General features: G+C 35.3%; 1 protein-coding gene across 6 annotated transcripts in view; it reads right to left on the bottom strand.

Moving 5' to 3' along the window:
• The window catches only part of KIF21A (kinesin family member 21A), a 138,606-nt gene that overhangs the window by 43,210 nt on the left and 73,035 nt on the right, over positions 1-22,361 (bottom strand). For all 6 annotated transcript variants that reach the window (XM_072972999.1, XM_072972994.1, XM_072972996.1 and 3 more), the window contains exons 8-11: positions 17,713-17,908; positions 17,131-17,320; positions 16,718-16,781; positions 8,667-8,867 (exon numbers count right to left, since the gene is read on the bottom strand). In XM_072972999.1, coding sequence (XP_072829100.1) covers positions 8,667-8,867; positions 16,718-16,781; positions 17,131-17,320; positions 17,713-17,908 — 651 coding nt within the window. The remainder of the gene's footprint in view (positions 1-8,666; positions 8,868-16,717; positions 16,782-17,130; positions 17,321-17,712; positions 17,909-22,361) is intronic.

The following is a 22,361-nucleotide window of genomic DNA, read 5'->3' as shown; positions in this document are numbered from 1 at the left end:
TGCAGTGTTCTGGTCTCTCTGGGTAACAGCACAGGGGCTTTTCTCCTAGGCGTGCCTATACCACAGGGCTGTTTCTCATAATGTTCTCACAGAAATGGGTCTTTGTACTTCAAAACTATCTGAAGTTCAGCCTGACCTCTGACTGAACAGGAAATTCCAGGATCTGCCTCAAGATTCACCAAGCAAATAGAATCCTCCTCTTAGGTTATCGGTATAACAGCCCTGACTACACACTGCTGTCAGGTAATGTTACGGTTCATACATTTAATCCAACTTAAATAATACTAAGAAAGTGAACTTTAAATGAGTCTACCTATGAAAAATTTTCTTCTTGTGCTATGGTAAAAAAATTTTTAGTCATTAAGAATAAAAAGAGTACTTGAATAAGGCAATATTCTCCAAATAAAATTCCTCTAGAAAGAGCTTAAAAATTTCATCAGAATAACTTTATAACAGCTATGATTTCTTTCAGATATTCTGCTACACCAAATAACTACTCTAATTCATGGATTTTTTTTTTAGCTTCTAAGCTGAAAAATTAATCTTATTTAGACCCTGTTCTTATTATTAAACTCCATCTAATGTTTAATTCTAGGTCCCAATTCTCAGACATTTTTGTACTCAGAACAAGATGAACATAAATACTTTTCCTTCGTAAGCATTTTTCAGAGTTCTTAATTTATGTTTATTTATGTGATTATTTTCATTAATTTCTATCTTCCCCACTAGACTGTAAGCCTCCTGAGGGCACGGATCGTGTCTGTATGGCCCAGCATCGCATGCCCAGTACCCAGAGGGTGTGCATAATAAATGTGCAGTAACTATTTGTAAACTATATTAGTCCCTATGAATGTGCATGAGCATCTCTGTTTGGCACCTCTGCCTGTGTCTCACACACTAATTACGTTGGAGCAGAACAGCACATGTTGAAAGATGCACAAAGATGCACGGAAGACACCGAATCTCTAGAGTGAGAAGAAACTACCAGTAGGACCAGCAATAAAACCATCTTAACTAGAGAGGCAGCATGTCCATTATAAAATGAGTTTGTTAAATCACTTATTAAGAGAAAAATGCTGAACATAACTGAATGCCAGTTTTACATCACTTGTATTATAATAAGGCCGTTGGCTTTCTATCATCATTCATTCCAAGCTGAAAATCTGGAAAGAAACTCCCCTTTCATCCAATCATCTGATTCAAAGGCCAGCACCATGTGCTCAAGCAGTGCTCTCCTTGAGATTTAGGCCCAAGGCTTAGGGCTAGGAAAGGAGTGTGTGTTAGGAAAGGCATCTCCCGTCAGCATCCCTCATTCCCTCCCCTGTGCAGTCTCCCTTCCTCACCTGCAACTGTTGTGGCCTACAATTTTTGTTCCTTCCTTACATCAAGTTCCAACCCAAATTCCCTTTCATTCAGGTTTGTACAACCACCTTATTCCAAAGACTTGACCCAACACACCCTCTTGCTCCCTCCAAATCACTAGAATCCAGGGTAACAAACATTACTTTTCACATCTATATAAAGTTAACGCATTTCTTATAAGGTGCTTGTGCCAATTCTGATGCGGAAAAATCAGCGGTTGTAAGTTTACATTATCTATTCACCTTTATAAATCACTAAAGATGTAAGTTTTTAAAGTACAGTTTGATACTTTGTGATTATTGTATGTCAAATATTCAAGTTTCTCAATAAGTCAAGGAAATTTTCCATCTAAAATAACTAAGCAGCAATGAAAAGTCATAGAATGCACTTTACACAGAATCAGAATCTTGGAGCTGGAAGGAACACTCGTGACCAAGTGGCTTAAACCCTTTGACACTTGACAACCAAGGTCAACACTTTCGTTGACAACCAAAAAAGAAACTGTGGCCTGGGGAAGCCAATCAGCTCAAGGGGACTTAAAGCCCGGTGTCACGACTCCAAGGCCAATATTCTACAATGCTGTCTCAAAGTTTGGTTCACTGACAAGAAGCATCAGCAACACCCAGGAGCTTGCCTGATGTGCAGAATCTCAGGCTCCACCTCAGTCCTACTGAGTCAGAACCTTCATTTTATCAAACTCCCCAGGTTACCGATCTGCAGGTTCATGTTTGAGAAGCCCTGTCCTAGAGCGCCAAACCATTCTGCTTTTGTTTCCCTCTAGGGATTACATACAAACTGGAAGCAAACACTCTTCACTAAGTACATTTAGCTATTTTAAGGCGGGAAAATGTTTACATGACACTACTTTAACTATGCATCTTATTTTGGCCTTTCAAAATAGAAAAATTTTCACATTTCTAATGCCCTAATTTAATTCCAAGGATAAACATAATGTCCTAAATATGAACTAATTTGGTGAGTCCTAAGACAACCTACAGACAGAATTACATTCTAATTATAGAATATTCTAAGTAAGCTATGGAATAAATTATAGAAACTTCAGAATACCATAAAATATAACTGTGAAATATAAATTATTAAATGACTTAAAGAAAATATAATTTTAAGGTTTCCCCTATTTATAGATTAGTTTAACTGACTGTTGCATAGTAAAACTTCTCAAAAGGCTTATTTTAAGAGATGAAATATCAAAAGTGGTGCTTCTAAAACATTTAATATTATTTTGAAACCAGTTTATTTTCTTAATGATTTTGACTATGTAACCAAGAGACATGTTTAGAAAAATCTACAAAGAGAAATTCTAGTAAGAAGAAAATACTACTTGATACTTGGTTAAATAATCCTAATACTGAATGAGTAAAATGCAAAATTTTCTTATACTGAGAGTTCAGAAGTGCGCCTTTAAATTTGCTCAAATTTCAAATGGAAAAAAAAAACCCAGAAGATCCTGTTTTTGATGCTCACTTCAGATACACTTTAAAAGCAAAACTTGTTTTTATATTTCATAATTCAACCTTAAATATGCCTTATCTTATCTGTAGTAAGGCCACAGTTTCCTTTTACTTTGTTGCCATTTTAATGTTGTTTTCCCAACAAAGTTTTCACCAAATAAGGAAGAGAAGAGAGGAGCCCACCCATGATTTAGTATGTGCTGCAACAAGATGTTAATTCCCACCAAATTAATAACTCCCTTCCTGCTCACAAGTTTCTGAAAGGTATTTTCTGAAAGTCAAATGGTGTTCTTGGGTCATTTTTCGCCATCAGAATTATGATAGCTTATTGTAAATTCACATGAAATTGCCTAAATCTTAATTCATATAACCAGTGTGGGTTTTATTCTCGAAAAGTTTTTTTTTTAATATTTTTGGTGTTTTTGCTAATTTTATAAAATCACCATTATATTTAGGAGCACCAAACTGATCTTGTCTGAAACAATCCATAATTCTATAACACATTTCCCTGCAAATGGCAACTAAGTATTTAAATGACATTTCAATAAAAAACCTGGGAAATATTCCAACCTTCTGTCTTCTCGATTGCTTTCCTCAAGTTTCTGTAGCCTTCAAAATCACGAGGCACAGTATTGGAAGGCCAAGCCAATGAAGGACAAACCAGACAGTAAAAAGCGAAAGTGATAAGAAGGTAAAAATGATACATGAGCTTGAAGACTTTAAAATAAATTTTAAAAGATAATCATCAAAGGACAATACACAGTAAAAAGGCAATACATTTTGCATGAATAAAAAGTAAGTAGAAAAAACAAGCAGCATTATATCTAAGAAGACTATATAGACCATCAGTTGAAACTATTCAGCAGTAAAATGTATAGTCTCAATTTATAAAGTTGATAAATAGTAAGACTATTTGGATACAATTGCTTTTCTTAACCTGAAATGGATCAATTTTCTCAGCTTCCAAAAAAAAAAAAAAGCCCACTTTCAACGATATCCTCTTCCATTTAAACTTTTAGAGAAGATTTTTTTATGGCATCATTAAAAGAGCTTCAAAAAGTAATGCCTTTATACCACAACATGAAAATACCATTAATACTACATACTAGTATACTAGTTTTAAAACTTGTTTTCTATTTTAATACACTACATATGAACATCACTAAATCTAAAAAAAATAATTATATTTCAAAATTATACATGAAATGGTGTTATGGTCAAATGAATATGGTTGTTATGATATCAATGGAAAACTGTAATTTTATTAACTGAAAATTAATATCACTGTACTAATTACTCAACTACCAGAAAGACATATCTAAGGCAAAGGTGGCAGTAAAATGGGAAATGTAGTACTTTCCATTAGTAAGATTATTTTTCAAGCAGAAAAGTATGAGAAAAACTATAAACATGTACCTAAAGGCTTTGAAATGATGTTCAATGCACAGAACTGGGAATCTTTACTCAATGGAATGTACTGAGCACCAGTATCTGTCATGTAGACAAAAAGACAGATGTGCCAGGCTCTAATTAAGCATAAAGCAATCTTGATATAGTACATTTCTGCCTGGAATTCCAAAAATAATTTTCAGAATCATCAATATTTTAAAATGAAGAGACTGAGTCTTCGCTATGAATGACTTCATCAAGCCAGTTCTCATTCTCCTTTTATAATGTTAGCCTGTGACTGCTTTTCACGATCAGCTTATAGACTACTGTTGCAACAAGAGACCAGCAATCTTTCAGAGAAGAAAATACTGCCGAGTGACCTTCACCAGGAATCAAAATGTCCAGTATAATGGCTAGAAAGGGGAAAGAAATGCCATCGCCTAAGAAATCCCCTGTGTTTCTAGAGTTTCAACCTGACACCACTAAATACACAGAATGCAGTCGGACAAGCGAAGTTTTTTTTTTAATATAATGAAAGTCATTTAAAGCTAGATATCCAAAAATATGGGGATGAATGTGTGAATGGTAAATTTTCTTTATCCACATACACACAAAAAATGCAAAAGTTTTTATGCCTAGGCTTATACTGATGATAACGAGCTACAATGGCTCAAAGGATATGGTTCCTAGGCAAAATTCCCACATTTTCTATTTTCAACGTGCAGAATCTTTGTCTGCCTTACACAGGAGAGCTATGTTACAATGAGTGGATGATGTGCGCTAATAAGGAGATACACTTTACATGCCTTCCCAGTTGCCTCTAAAAACGAGTACAATCAGTAATTCCAAAAGACAGTGGAGGGGCAGAGATATAAACTAATAATCTGATACTTCTCCATGATTTAAAGAGTTCAGGTTTTATTTCATTTAGCTCCATTATAATGCCTCTTCCATAGTTAAAAGAGTGGGGGAGGAGACAAATCTTGTTAACCACTGCAACACTGCTGTAACCAGAAAAAAAAAAAAGATAATGTAGTCTATTCAGTTATTCTCCCTTATTTTCATATTATCCATAATTTCGGATTATTTTACAGCTCAACAGAAAACAAGCACAGAAAGGCAGAAGAGTCAACCTTTAAACCCCATACACCAGCTACTGATAGTAGTTTTGATGAAGACTTTGATGCTGACGAGGGTGAAACTTTCATGTGAAACAAGACTTAAGGCATTCTCCTTGAACACAAATGTAGCTTCTGACATAAAAATGATCCATTGGCCACTCTTTCTACCAACACTTACAAACGGGGTAAAAAAATAATCTTCCCTATACTACTTAACTTCTTTTTTCTTCATAAAGTTGCTGTCCAAACGGTCAGTAGTTGGACGGAGGCTCCTTCTTTCAAAATTACAAATACCCCTAGAGGAAGCCTATTCGTTATAAGTCATTTCCACTGGTATGAGTCTCTTTAGTCACACCGCTTTGCTCCCAACTTTGAAACTAAGGAGATGAGAGAAGAAAGCAGATGATTTTTGAAACTGGGAGTACTTCAGGCTGAGGAAGAATTACATGAGAACTGACCTCTAAGGAAGAAAGGGACCAAGGCAGCATGTGGACGGACAAAGGTGGTCAGCAGATGGGAGTAAGAGAGCATGGCCAAGGGAGAAATTCAAACTTTCCCCTAAAGGCTGGTCTACATTCATGAAAGAGAAAGTTTCTCTCCTCTCTTTCCCTTTTCCTATTCCCGTTTGAATTTCTCTTACCACACTATCAAACGAGTAAAAATCATTTTATGTGAGTGAGTTGGGAAATCTGGACATTATGTATTTGTAACACTTTCAGGAGAAAAATTAGTTTCAAGCTCCAAACAATTTTTAATTGAACTTACTATATATGTTAAGAGAGGACCAAATTTTGCAGTGCTGTCTTTGATAAATAAAATAAGTATGAGGCATATAATACAACTCAACCAGAATCAGTACATCCAAACAGGAGCTATTGCCGTCAAAGAGTTCCCGTGGAAGACTATCTTCAGTAACGCTGCTGTCATTCTAAACACTTTTGGAACTCTTTATTATTTGTTTGTTTCAATCTGTAGCAAATCCTTTGGCTAAGTGAGAGCTTACCAACATTAAAAAAAATAGGAATTTACATTACATACAGCTAATAGTTATTGGTGATAAACGAAATGAATTATCAAGCTGAGAAAAACAGTATGAGTTTCATTTTTTAATCTACAGGGCTTGAAAAGAATGTGGTAAGAAAAATTCTATTAAGTTCTACAAATTTATGTATATAGTAATATAAATTCATAAATTGATTCTAAAGGCTTTTCTAGTTATACAGTTTATGGTACACAAGAACATTTTTCTAGGTTCGCACTATAATAATATAGATCACAGTTCATCAAGACGTATTATAGCATGTGTGTGAAAATGCTTTTATTAAGCATTTTAAAGCACCATATAGGAATTATTAATTTTTAGGAAGTATCCATTTGTTTCTCTCATTCTAAGCTATCTTTCACTTGCTTCACAGATAATTAAGGTTAACATCTCTAAATTTACCTTTCTGGCTTGGGATTTCCTTCTCACAAATTTTTTTTTTATCCCACATCACACTTGGTTAGGAAATAACTTTTTCACATTTAAATCCAGTTGTTTGATGCGGTCTTCTTAGTATTAACATCTGCTATCGTTTTTATCATAATAATTATTACATCTACCACAATCACTGAAACAGTCAATTTTTCACTCTTAAATAGTTGCTGTTTTATCTAAATTTTTTAACTTTAAATGGTTAGGAGTTCTATCATAAAGCAACAGAAACAAATCTTAATAATAAAATGTTTCTTCTTTAGTACTATTCAAGAGTCAAAATGTGTACAACTCGACATTGCCACGAAAATAACCTGCATCAGAGGAATTAATTTAGGGTAACTATGATCACTATTAAAATGTCAAAACAGCCTAGGTTTCCACTAGGATCCCTATCTATTTTTCATTATTCATACCCAAAAGGTGATCATGATAACATCTCTAAATTTACCTCAGAAGGAAAGAGCAGAATCAGCTCATGACCTTGAGAAATACACCCTGCTTATCCTTACTTGTTAGTCATGAACGCAAACCACCTACATCTTTAAAAACAAGTCATACCATTTCACATTTTGACCAACTATACAACTGACTTTTACAAATAAATGATAAGTCACGTGCAAAGTCTCATTTTCATTCCCACAGTATATTGGGTCACACTGGTTTTGGTAATTCTGTGAATACTGTTACATTTTTAATTGCCCTGCGTAAGAGCTAATCATTGCGTATTTTTTAATGCTGCCGTCAGTCACCCATGAGAAACACCTGTTAAAATATTAGCATCTTGAGAATGCAATTTCAATTGCAATGCCTCCAAATCATAGTTGTGCAGCTCATTGTTTTAATTACTTTAATCATTCCATTTTAACTCAGGGACACACAGCAGAATTGATTTGAAGAATTTGTCTCCAATAATTTTGGTCAACTGACTATTCAAGGAAGAAATGTCTGGTTGTCTAAATAAATTTCTAAATAAACTGAGTAAAGCAGCAGGTAGACTAAATGTCAATAATAATTACACAAAGTATATACCCTGTAACAAACTATGTGACAAATAAGATGTCTTTTCCCCCTTTGGAATATCTAGCCAAAAATGTTTAAAATTAATTTGCCTGGTATGTTCAAAATATATTCTAAGTAAGTAATTTGACTGCATACAGAATCAATAGGTGAACATGTAAACAATTTATGAGGTTTTAACCACTCACACATTACAATTTTAATTTTCCTCCTCTTCTTTGCATCCAGCTGATTTCAGAGGGAGATATTACCAGGATGCAAGGAAAAGGAAGCCTAGAACAGTGGTGAAAAGCTGAGTAACTCCTTGTGGGAAGTCAGAAAGCCTGAAATAACATAAATAACTTTTACACAATCAAATTAGAAGCCCTGCAGAAAATACTTAAGAGACCAAATGACATTAAATGACAGCCTGATGGATTAGTTTAGCCTTTAGTTAAACTAATCTAGACAGGAAGCTGAATATATCATGAGACTATTTAATCGTATTAGAAAATGGAGGAAAAAAAAAATACTGAGCAACGGCAGAACAAGCTTTGCAGAAAAGATGAATGGAATGCAAAAGCAGCTATTTGAAGAAATAACTTCTAATAGTAATTTTACCTTGTCATAGTCTAAATAAAATTTACTACCATATTATTATAATTAAATTTATTCTTTACATATAGAGATAAATCTTTAAAAGTATATAAATATAACTGTCACCTAATTTAAATATTTCACTCATTAATATACTTATGAGACTATTTATACGCATTGTAATCGCAAAATAAAGCATCTTGAAAAGTAAGAAAAACAGGGATTCATATAGCAGTGATTTTATAACACTACCTTTTTTTCTTCTTCTTTTCTTTTCTTTTCAGCTTCTCTAAATCTTTCTTAGCTAGATCTATAATTTCAATGGTCTCTTTGTCTGAGGAGACTATAGGAGAGAAAGCTGATGATCCACTGAAATACGGTGATCTTGCTGTGGCTCTTGTCAAATTTTTTCGAAGGTTCTCATTCACTGCTTCACTTTCTAATAATTTGGCCCTAGTGAATAAAAATAGATTTAAGTTGGTAACATTTTATCATTGTGGTTAAAAAGTACATAACATAAATTTTACCACCTTAACCATCTCTAAGTATATAGTTCTACAGCAAAAATTACATCCACGCTGTTGTGCAGTCATTGCCACCACCCACCTCCAGAACCGTTTCATCTTCTCTGTACCCATTAAACACTAACGCCTCATTCCTCTCTCCTAGCAATCACCATTATACCTTCTGTCTCTACAATCTTGGCAACTCTAGGAATAAATAGGGAGCATTTTTAAGTGAGTTGTTTGGCATGCTAAAAAGTTTTCCAAAATCTATTTCAACATTATTACAAGGTACAGCTTTTATTTTAACAAATATGTTCACAAACATTAATGCTTAAGATATTTTTCAGATTTTCTGATTAAATAATTATAAATTTGAAATCCCACTCTTAGTGCTCAAAAGCGTTGATGGTAATTAGATTGCTTGCATTCTGGCCAATAGGCCCTAATTATCCTTGCTTTGTAAACCCATCACTTAAACTTAAAATGTACAAGCAGCATTGTTCCCTTCCTTTCTGTTCCTCATTCATCATGCTATAATAGCATTTCCAAATCTTTGCAAGGAATATTTAGTCAAACTTGCCCCTAACTGGCTGAGAGATATCTGGCTTCTGAATGTGGCGTGGGAAAGGATGAAGTCTCCAAGGAAACCTCAGTTTGATCATTGAAAACATTCTTTTGTTTGCTCAAGCGGTCCTAATAATGATAGGAGAATAATGTATGTACTGTCAGTATTATGCAAAAACACAGAATGATGAGATCCTAAAAGAGCCTGGATTCTTGAGACTAAAAGGGATTCAGAGAGTCCTCTAGGCAAGTTTCTTAATTCTACTTGATCTAAACCTCATGAACACAACTATCTACTTCAACATAATAGATTTCCAAGGTCAGTTTGACACAATGGTGATTAAGACAGGGTTATAAGGAGAAAATACTACCTGCTATCTCTTCTGCCTCAAACTATATTACTAAGTACTTTTGCCATATGTTCAAATGTTTCAGAGGATGCCAGATTATTTGCAACTACCAAGATCTAGAAGGCATGGTCAGCGCTGTATTTTTTCACTGTCCACCAAAATTGTTCATGCACTGTTGAAATCAGCTAGAAACAGAGTATATACAAATCAGTGAATATATGTTACAAGTGTCCTATATATTCTTCAATGAAATTGTTTTCTTTTATATCTGGCATCACAACAGTTACAGTGTTTTAAAATGGTTAAGTAGCTGTGTAAAACTTCTAGGTTAAATGATTGCAAAAAATTTTGACTATAAGGCTGTAATTTTTTATAAGAAGGCAACCTAAGAATAAAAGAAGCTTAACTATAAGACCTCAGTCAAAATTTACACTAGCACAAAGCCAGAGTACACACTAATGCATGTTAAGAATGAATGAAAATATAAATTTGCTATCAATAATAAACTGTCTTTTTGAAACTGGATCATTTATATAATAATCAGACAGCTTATGTCTTTGATTACCTGATTTTAGAAGTCTGCATTTGAGAGGGGCATATTCAATGCTTTTTCATTCCTGGTGCTGATAAAGGCTGAAACCTTCAGGGAAACCTCCCACTCCACTAACCCACACTACATTTGCAGAACCTGCTTTTTGTATGTGTTGTGGAAATAACATTTCTCTCTTTGCCTCTCCTTTTCTTCCCACTCACCCACCCACACACTTGTTGCTGTCTGCATTTCATTTAATAGGAGATCAGGCAGTGAGACATGAGGGGAAGTACACAGAATTCCTTGGGAATGAGTAAACTGAGGCTTACATCCTAGCTCTGTCACTCACTGGATCTTGGGCCATCTCTAAAAGCCTCCCCTCTTTCTTCCATAAAATGAAGATAAAAATATATACTTCTATAGGATGGCTATGAGGATGCTATAATGAATTTAAATTAATAATGTTTTTAACAAGTAATAACTATTCTTACCAAAAAGTTGGAAACAATACAATTATCTAACAGTAGGGGATTCATTAAATAAATCAATACAATCACACAAGACAGTACTCACGGAGTCATGAAAAAATCACGTTAGAAAAATATTTAACAACATTAAAAATGCTCCTAATATCTTGTCACATTTCAAAGAATAGATAGCAAAGAATAGATAGTAAATAGATAGCAAATAGATACACCCTGATAAAAATTTTTCTGAAGTGTGCAGTGAAAAAGATATTGAAGACATAAACCAAAAATGTTAACATCAGTTCTTGGAATGGTGGGAATATAGATTTGAACTTTTTTAATACTTTCCTATACTTTCAGACATTTCTACAAAAACTTTAAACCCCCCAAAAACTAAGATTAATTTATTATTATTATTATTATTATTATTATTATTATTTCACAACAAATAATGACATGTGAATTTATTAAAAGGTAACCAGTATTACTTTAAAACTAAAATGATAAGACTTAAAATATAAAAATTACCAAGTGGCAATACACTGATGTAATTTGCATTAAGTGGCTGGAAATGAACGCCTTCCTGAGAGAAAGTACTGATTAAGTTCTGGACTGGAGTAGGATTTCATAGATAAAAACAGAATGTGAGAACCTGGATTTAAATAATAATTAAGACATAAAGAAGGAACCACAACAAGATGGGTAGGAGGGGCTCACTTGTGATATAATCAAACCCCATATCCCCAGGTGGGTGACCCACAAACTTGAGAATAATTATATTGTAGTGATTCTTCCACAGGAGTGAGTTCTGAGCACCACATCAGGCTCCCCATTCCAGAGGTTTGGCATCAGGAAGAGGAGCCCCCAGATCATTTAGCTTTGATGGCCAATGGGGCTTAATTAAAGGTGCTCCACAGGACTGCAGAAAAGAGAGACTTCACTTTTAAAGGGTGCACACAAAATCTCACATGCACCAGGCCCAAGGGCAAAAGTATTAACTTCATAGGAGCCTAGGCCAAAACTACCTGCTGGTCTTTGAGGGCCTCCTGGGGAGTTGGGAGGTGGCTGGGACTCACCCTGCGGACATAAAAACTGGTGGTGGCCACATTGGGGAGTATTAATCTACATGAACTCTCCTGGAGGCTGACACCTTGCTGGGATCATTAGCACCCAGACCTGACACACACAACTGTAGGTTCCAGTGTTGGAAAACCTCAGGCCAAATACAAACTGGTCAGGAACACTGCCCCCACCCATCAGCTGACAGGCTGCCTAAATACTTCCTGAGTCCAAAGCTGCCTCTAGACACGTCCCTAGGTGTGGCCTTGCTCACCACAGGGCCAGGACCCTGCTCCACCCACCAGCCCCTCCTACTAGGAAGTCGACACAAGCTTCTAGACCAGCTTCACCCACCAGGGGGCAGGCACAAGAAGCAAGAAAACAACGATTCTGCAGCCTATAGCACCAAGTCTGCAAACGCAAGGCAGACCATCCCCTGGAACCAGCTGGCCCCTGGCCCTTGGGTGACAAGAAGGGAGCATACTGCTGGGACGCATAGGACATTCCCTACCGAAGGCCACTTCTTCAAGGTCGAAAAACATAACTAACCTACCACATACATAAAAATACAAATAGAAATTTATTTTAAAAAAGAGAGAGAGAGAGAGACAGATGGTAGTGGAATATATTCAAAGAAAGGAACATGATAAAACCCCAGGAGAACAACTAAGTGAAGTGGGGAGAGGCAATTTACCCAAGTCCAGGGTAATGAACGTAAAGATGATCCAAGAACTCGGGAGAAGAATGGATGCACAGAGCAAGAAGTTAGAATTTTTTAACAAAGAGTTAGAAAATATAAAGAATAGCCAGAGTTGAAGAATACAATAACTGAAATGAAAAATACACTAGAAGGAATCCATAGTAGAATAAATGAGGCAGAAAAATGGATCAGTGAGCTGGAAGACACAATAATGGAAATCATTGCCACAGAACAGAATTAAAAAAGAATAAAAAGAAACAGGGAAAGTTCAAGGGACCTCTGGGACAACATCAGGCATATGAACATTCAATTTATAGGTGTCCCAGAAGAAAAAGAGAGAAAGGATCTGAGAAAACACTTGAAGAGATAATAGCTAAAAACTCTCTAACCTGGGAAGGCAAACAGTCACCCAAGTCCAGGAAGCACAGGGAATTCCATTCAGGATTGATCCAAAGAGGACACATAGTAGTCAAATTGACAAAACTTAAACACAAAATGTTAAAAGCAACAAGAGAAAAGAAACAAATAACATTCAAGAGAATTCCCATAAGGCTATCAGCTGATTTTTCAGCAGAAGCTCTGCAAGCCAGAAGGGAGTGGCACGATATATTTAAAGTGATGAAAGGGAAAAAGTTACAACCAAGAATACTCTATCCAGCAAAGCTCTCATTCAGATTTGATAGAGAAATCAAAAGCTTCACAGATAAACAAAAGCTAAAAGAATTCAGCACCACCAAACGCTAAAGGAACTTCTCTAAGAAGAAAAGAAAAGATCACAAGCATAAACAAGAAAACTACAAAATGGAGAAGCTCACCAGTAAAGACAAACATACAGTATAAAGGTAGGAAATTATACACACACAAACTAGTAGGGAGGTTAAAAGACAAAAGCAGTAAAATCATCTGTATCCACAACAAGAAGTAAAAGGATACAGAAAACAATTAGATGAAAAATATGATATCAAAACCAGTCATCATGAGGGGAGGAGTATAAATACTGGGCATTTAAAATGCTTTTGAAATGAAAAGATCAGCAACTTAAAACAATCATGTATATATACAGACTGCTATACCAAAACCTCATGGTAACCACAAACCAAAATTCTAAGATACATATACACACAAAACAGAAAAAGAATACAAATCTAACACTAAAGATAGTCATCAAATCACAAGAGAAGAGAACAAAGGAAGAAAGGGGGGGAAAAAAAGATCTACAAAAACAAATACAAAACAATTAACAAAACGGCAATAACAACATACATGTTGATAATTACCTTAAGTGTAAACAGATTAAATCCTCCAACCAGGAGACATAAACTGGCCGAATGGATACAAAAGCAAGACTGGGATGTATGTTGTCTACAAGAGACCCACCTCAGCTCTAGTGACACATACAGACAGAAAGTAAGGGGATGGAAAAGGTATTCCATGCAAATGGAAATCAAAAGAAAGCTGGAGTGGCAATACTTATATCAGACAAAATAGATTTTAAAATGAAGACTATGACAAGAGACAAAGAAGGCACTACACAATGATCAAGGGATCAATCGAAAAAGAAAATATAACAAATGTAAATATATATGCACCTAATCAATATTAAAATGACCATACTACCCAAGGCAATCTACAGATTCAATACAGTCCCTATCAAATTACCAATGGCATTTTTCATAGAACTAGAACAAAAATTTTTACACTGTGTGGAAACACAGAAGACAACAAAGAGCCAAAATAATCTTGAGAAAGAGGAAAGGAGCAGGCGGAATCACATTCCCTTATTTCAGACTATGCTACAAAGCAACAGTAATCAAAACAGAACAGTAATGGCACAAAAACAGACATATATACCAATGCAACAGGATAAACGGTCCAGAAATAAACCCACACACTTATGCTCAGTTAATCTACGACAAAGGAGGCAAGAAAATACAGTGGAGAAAAGACACTCTCTTCAATAAGTGGTGCTGGGAAAACTGGACAGGTACATGTTAAAGAATGAAATTAGAACATTCTCTAACACTATATACAAAAGTAAAGTCAAAATGGATTACAGACCAGATACTCTAAAACTCCTGGAGGAAAACATAGGGGTAACCATAAAATAACACATTATTTGACATAAATTATTGCAATATTTTTTTGGATCCATTTCCTAAAGAAATGAAAATAAAAACAAAAATAAACAAATGGGACCTACTTAAACTTAAAAGCTTTTGCACAGCAAAGGAAACCATAAACAAAATGAAACGACAGCCCACAGACTGGGAGAAAACATTTGCAAACACTGCAACCAACAAGGGATTAATTTCCAAAATACACAAACAGCTCATACAGCTCAATATTAAAAAAAAAAATTTAAAAAAAATGGGCAGAATATCTAAATAGACATTTCTCCAAAAAAGACATACATATGGCCAACAGGCACATGGAACAGATGCTCAACACTGCTAACTACTAGAGAAATACACATCAATATCACAATGAGTTATCATCTTACACCAGTCAGACTGGCCATCATCAAAAAGTCTACAAATAATAAATTTTCAAGAGAGTGTGAAGAAAAGGGAACCCACCCACATTATTGGTGAAATGTAAGCTGATGCAGCCACTATAGAAAACAACATGGAGACTCCTTTAAAAACTAAAAATGGAGTTACCATATGATACAGGGATCCCCCTCCTGAGCATATGCCTGGAGAAAACTAACTGGAAAAGATACATGCATCCCAGTGTTCACAGCAGCACTATTTATAATAGTTAAGACATGGAAGTGACCTAAATGTCCAATAATGGATGGATGGAGGGGATGTGGTATGTGTGTGTGAGTATACATACACAGACACACACACACAATGGAATATTACCCAGCCATAAAAAAGAATGAAATACTACCATTTGTAGCAGCATGGATGCACCTAGAGATTATCATACTAAGTGAAGTAAGTCAGACAGAGAAAGACAAACATCATATGGTATTACTTATGTGGATCTAAAAAAAAAATGGCACAAATGAACTTATTTATAAAAACAGAAATAAGATTCACAGACATGGAAAACATACTCATGGTTACCAAAGAGGAAAGGTAGGAGAGGGATACATTAGGAATTTGGGATTAATATATACATACTACTATATATAAAATAGATAACCAACAAGATCCTATGTCTAGTACAGGGAACTATACTTGATATCTTGTGACAACCTATAATGGAAAAAATCTGAAAAAGAATATATATATATATAAGATATTATATATATATATATCAAATATAACTCAATCAACTTAGCTGTACACCTGAAACTAGCAACATAAGTCAACTATACTTCAATTAAAGAGAGAGAGAAAGCAGCTCAGCCATCAGGGCAAACCATGGAATCTGAAAATATCACAGAAATGATTAGTGCCTTTGACGTTCTTTTTGACCCTATATTCTCCCAGTCAGAGCTCAGTGGTCCCCCCCATATTCCCACACTAGGCGTGTGGCCAATTTCTGTCATCCTGTTTACCACATGTGACTATTTATGTCAGGTGACCCACCTTGACTGTGAACTCCTTGTTTATGTCACACTTGTTCAGTCCACGGCATGACACGTGGCATATAGTGAGTACCTGCAGTACGTGTGTGAAATGTGGGTGATGAGTGAGCTTCTGTGTGTACCAAAGAGGCAGGCAAACTGGTAGGGATGCAATAACTCACACATAAAGAGTCACTGGAGAACTCTTAGGGAACAGGTGCAACAGAAGATTTAAAAAAATTAGAGATGACTTACTGATGTGGGCCATTCTCAAATGGTGGATGAAGAGGCACAGGGAGGTAACTTTATCAAACCAACTATGCCTATCCTTATATCAGGTTAGGTAAGCCTCCAATGAAGGGTATAAGAACAAGAGTAGGAGGATAACACGGGAAGATAATGTGGGAAGAGAGGCAAGGAAAGTAGTTTGCAATGTGACATTATGTTCCCATATGTTCCATAACAGGCAAGTACTATTCCCTGAACGTTAAGGGGTGAAATATCACTGTGAACAGTTACTACAAAATTAGCCCAACAAATAGCAATAACACTTCATTGCAAAACCCATACTATGCGCATTATATAGTACAGAACATGAACTGTACCTGAGATCTTCAATTTCTTTAATATAACTGTGAATCATATTACTAATCTCCTCATTCCCTTCACCTGCAAGATAAAGATGAAATCAAGAATTTCCTCTAAAATAAAAATTCAACAAAACAGAGAGAAAAGAATCAAGTTATAGAAACCAAACAAGAATACTTGAAAAATACAATTTAAACAGCAAATTTCCTGACCTTAATTACATGAGCAGAAAATAAGATAACACGATAAAGCGAAGGACATATTTTGCTTTTGTAAGAATGCATTATTCACAAATTAAGTAACTTAAAATCACAGACTGTAAACACAGATATTGACTTTTTCATTTCAAATATTCCACATAATTAACAAACATGAAGTATGTTTCCTGCCCTCCGCAAGTGAACCCCTCCCTCCCTCCCTACACACATACCTGCTCTGGCAAGGACTTGATTGGCCTGATCGCTAACGAGCTGTGTGATTCTGGCCCTCAGTGCATCAACTGTCTCCTGCATGGCTTTAATTCTTACACGCAGGTTGTTATTTTCAGTCTGCAGCATAGCGTTCTCATGGAACATGTCGTTGATGCTTTCCACACCCTCTTCATTGATTATTCTTTTACCCTAGAAAAGAAAAACATTTCCCCGTTCGTTAAGAAGCTTTAAATACCCAAGAGTTTTTGTTAAAGGATACTACAGGACTACACAATTCTACAGTCAAGAGCCCTTTTGTTTTAACAGCCTCAAGGCAAAAGAGATCCTTTTCCCTCTACGACAACTGTCCATGGAGCATTTGTCACTGAAGACATTGACTGCGTAGGAAGCCTTTTGAAACAAGAGGTTTGGTCAGGCTGTAGAGTGAACATAGGCTACCCACAAGGAAAACTGGAGAATTCTACCTCCAAAAGGAAAGATGCCACCATTACTAGAGACATACATGAGCAAGCCATTACAAAAAGCTATCACTGTGTACACACCGTGTATCACAAAATGCAAAGTCAAAACCATGAGCTTACTGTTTTGTACTCCATGAGCTCCATCTGAAGCCGTGTGATCTCACCACGGAGTGCATTGATCTGCTGACTAGCTCTGTCCTGATTGACCATCACCTTGTTCTTGATATTTCTAGCTCGATTGGCATATTTCAGGGTATTCAAAGTTTCCATAAAATCTCTGTCTGAAGGGCTGACACATGCTATCATGATTGTTTGGCTGAAAGTTACAAATGATAATTAGGTTTACAGATAAAAGCAAATAAAACACTGAAATAATCATTTTTAAATTCCTACCCTTTGAATAGTATCTACTCTTCAAGATACCAAAAGATTGATATTACTAACTTAAAATAAAAGTAAACTTTAAAAGCCCCAGTGCTTTAAGACTATTATAAGGAAAAAGATTTTATTTCCTTGGGTAAAACTGGGGGAAATGAATTAATATTTTTTTGACTCATAATACCTTGAGAAGGCATATATTTCTCACCTCTTTACAAAATTTTTTGAAGTGATGCACACAGAGTAATTCTAAAATTTAATCTACCTATAATATGACATGTTGAAATTCAAAAACCACTGCTTTCATTCTCTACTTAATATTTCAGGACTTCACATTTTTCTTCTTTTCATTTAATCACTTGAATCCTGATTTTTTTAATGTCAGCAAAGAATTTTACACAAAATCCAATCCTCTGATCAAGAAAAGTATTTAGTATACCCATATGTTTTACAATATGAAACACCACTTGTGGTTGAGTAGTCAAGAGTTCCAGAGTTTCTGGCCACATTACATAGGAACAATGGGAAACACTACTTTACAATCATGAAGAATTGCTTTACAAATCGAAGAACAGGATAATAAAATACTTATTATGCTTAAGCTATTTCTATCAATGAAACAGATGTGAACATTCTAATGCACACCCACACACTAACAAAAAAATACACAGGAACTACAATTAAGGAGCTAATTTACCCACCCTGGTAGGAAATTCACAGCTATCAATCCTAGTCTACAGCCTCCTAGCCCCTGCTTCCACTTCTGCATTCTCCCAATAATCCCAACACAGCACTCATAGTACTGACAGTAACCTTTTTATGTTTTTATTTTTAAATTTTTTTCATATCGTCAAGCTGTATTTTTAATCATTTTAGATGATACGTAGTAATGTCTCGCTGTGGTTTTTTTTTTAACTTTTTAATTTTTATGCAATTTTTATAGGTTACTTTCTATTTACACTTACTACCAAATATTGGCTATATTTCCCGTGTTGTACAATACATCCTTGAGCCTCTCTAACATCCAATAGTTTGTACCCCCAACTCCCCGACCTCTTTATTGCCCCTTCTCCCTCTCCCCACCGGGAGCCACTAGTTTGTCTCTATACGTGTGAGTCGGCTTCACCAGTTTGTTTGTATTTTTCAGATTCCACATTAAGTGCTGTCATACAGTATTTGTCTTTCTCTGTCTGACTTATCTCACTTAGCATAACGCCCTTCATGGTAACCCTGTTAAAAGGGGGTCCACTCCACCTATCTCCCTCCCTTTACAAACTCTTGCTCAACCTTACTTACTCTTACTTTTATTTTTTAACATTCCAGATCTTATTTATTTATTTAAAATCCATCATATCATCCTAAAAACAATAATTTGAGTAACTTGATATTTACCCTGAAGTACTCACTAAATACAAGTTTTAAGCTAAGGAACTATTAATACATATAACAAAAAGGACAGATAACCCACTTATTTGATTTTGCACCCTCGATACACTTTAATCAAAAGGGAAAATGTGTTAGGTAATAAGTGGGTATACAGGAGTATACAAGAGTATACAGGAGGCAGACCCTTTGAGAAAGCATGGACTTCCTTGGGTATAACCCCTTGGAAACTAGTTATTGTGCCGCCAGACTAATTGAAGTTAAAGTTTATTCTTCTAGGGGATAGCAGTCATCAGCAAGTACTTTTCTTGGGAGAATTTGATCTGTATTACAGAATTATTTCAGCTTCCCCTGGCAGCCTGTTCCATCTCACAACTAGCTCACTACTCTAGCCTCCCTCTGGGGACTGTGACAGGTAATCCTCCAAAGACAAAAACAACATACATTTACTACACTTGAGATGTATGACTTACCCTTACAAGATTATTCGAGATTCAACTCAGAGATCATCTAGTCTGAGAATCCAGTCCTCAGTGTGGCTGTACTCTTTCTCTCGACCTTCTCACACTCTCTGCCTATCTCTTTTTTGTAGATGATGAGTAAATTATGATTGTGACTACACTGAAAGCTTATAGAGCCCAACTCTTAGATCCTAAACTCCTAGAGGGAAGGATCATCAAGTCTTTTTTACTCATCAGAATACTCTGTACAACATGATATTTGGAACGCATTAGTCATTACATTTGTGTTATTTGGAAGACATTAGGTCATTAGTAATTGTACGTCATGTTTATTTATTTGAGGTCAGAAAGTTAAGATAATTCATGCATATCTTTTGATGGAGGAGACAAGGCAATCAAGTGAGAGCGATGATTATGGATACTGATTAGAGGACAGGACTGCTCAAAGTGTGGTGCCCAGCCCAGGGCCATCCTGTACATTATTGTCACAGTAAGTACAGAAATTGAAAATAAGCATTTTGAAAACTTTTACAACATTGGAGCTTGCTCATTTCATTGAATAGAAGACAGACCAGTTCAAGTGTATTCAAACTCACATAAAAAGTCACAAAATGGGACAAGCTGAGTACAGTCATGTACAACATCAATCTACCACAAACGGGAAGTGGGGAAGGAGAAGGGCTCGCCCTTCACACATATTTTGAGGAGTCCTGGGATCAAGTGCTTAAGAAGATTAGTGCAAGACAAGAATGAGAGGAGCTAAAATCTACTGCATAGAAAAAAGGTGACATATTAAATAAAACCCAAAAGATACAAATTTCAAGAAGAGTTGTTCATGAAAAAATTTTTAAAAATTAAAAAAAAAAAACGTATCATTTAAATATATTATGTTATCTTACATATTGTTATATCACATATATTAGGGAGGAAATATATCACAATATGAACAATAGTTACTTACAGGTAATAAAAATCTAAGTGATTTTTATTCATGTTTTAAATTTTTCTGTATTTTTCAGAATTTTAGGCATAAACTTTTTAAAATGTTAAATATTATAAATGTATGAAAGCCAGCTTGGTTGGAAAAACAAGTCACTAAATTGTGCACATAAATATAGGCAGCTTGTTTCTAAAAATATCTTTGGCCTAATTTTTCTTAAGAGTAATCTGTACAAACATCACAAAATGAAGTGCTTTATTCTCCAGGTTATACAAAATATAACGCTTTTGAACTAGAAGTTCAATCTCACAATTTTAAGCAGGAATGGAAGATCACTGAGTACAGAATTAGAAGAGAGCAGTGACCACCCAGTGAGGAAGTGGGTGAGGAACAGAGGAGACTATTTAGCTGTAGCTTACATAAAACTCAAGAAGAATCCAAAGCCAGAGTACAAATATCTTAAGACTGTTACAGGGCAAGCAAACTTTCAGAAGTATTATTCAAAAGTATTGACACTTGTGAGGGGAAGATGTTTACCATTTCTGCTTTGTTATAAAACAAAGTTATAAGTTAAGAAGTAAATACAAGAAAAGGCTACAATTTAGTAAACTTTAAAAATTTATATTTGGCTTAAAAAACAAAAAAAAATTTGTCCTGTTACAATAAGACTCAGATTGATACTGAAGGTCAGAGTGAAAATATAGAACAGAAGTAAGAAATACACAACGGAAGCAATACAAAGAATATGAACATTACATAAAGAGTAGGAATATGAAAATGAGACCGCTGCCAGGAGGGTATAGCTCAAAGTGGTAGAGCACATGCTTAGCATGTATGAGGTCCTGGGTTCAATCCCCAGTACCTCCTCTGAAGAAAGTAAATAAGTACATAAACCTAATTACCTCCGCCTCCCCCCCAAAAAACCCTAAAATAAACAAATAAAATAAAAATGAGACCACTGAATTCTATAAAACAAAACTTTATTTCTAAATCCATCCAACTTCAAACCTAAATAGACTCAACATTATCAAAATTCTTTGACTAATAGTTGTTCAGAGAGAAAGTTTACAAGTTTAACTACCAGATAATTTTAAGCATCTAAGGATCATTTTGACAGCATCAGTAAACATGTTCAACCATTGAAAACACTGCAAAATCGATTCACTTTAGTTGTCTGTAACTTGTTGAATTGTGCTATGATTGAATTTAAATGCCAAAAATGTTTCCACTTTTAAAGCCAACGTGTTGATGTTTATAAAGAGGAATGCATTCCCCAAAGAATGTGTTTAGCTGATGAAACATACCAGAATGATGCCAAGGACGGAAAAGGAGCGGTATCAGTGATTCTGGCCAAGTTAGTAACCAGCTAACACCCTGTATTTCATTCAACTGACATTAAACAAAAGTTTTCCCAAGTATAAAAAAATGTTTAATTTTTAGAAGACTTCATAAAAAATTATCAATAATATTTAAATTACTTTGCGATTACACAGAAGAGAGCATTTATTTTTCAACAAAATTTTACTAGGCACCTTCTATGTGCCAATCGCTGAAAACTGAAACTATGATGTAGTAGAAAGAGCACATGCCAAGGACTTCACTCCTGA

Source organism: Vicugna pacos, chromosome 12 (assembly GCF_048564905.1).
Source record: "Vicugna pacos chromosome 12, VicPac4, whole genome shotgun sequence".
NCBI lineage: Eukaryota > Metazoa > Chordata > Mammalia > Artiodactyla > Camelidae > Vicugna > Vicugna pacos.
The sequence above is the reverse complement of the archived record's forward strand: the minus strand, read 5'-3'. Positions and strand labels throughout refer to the sequence as shown.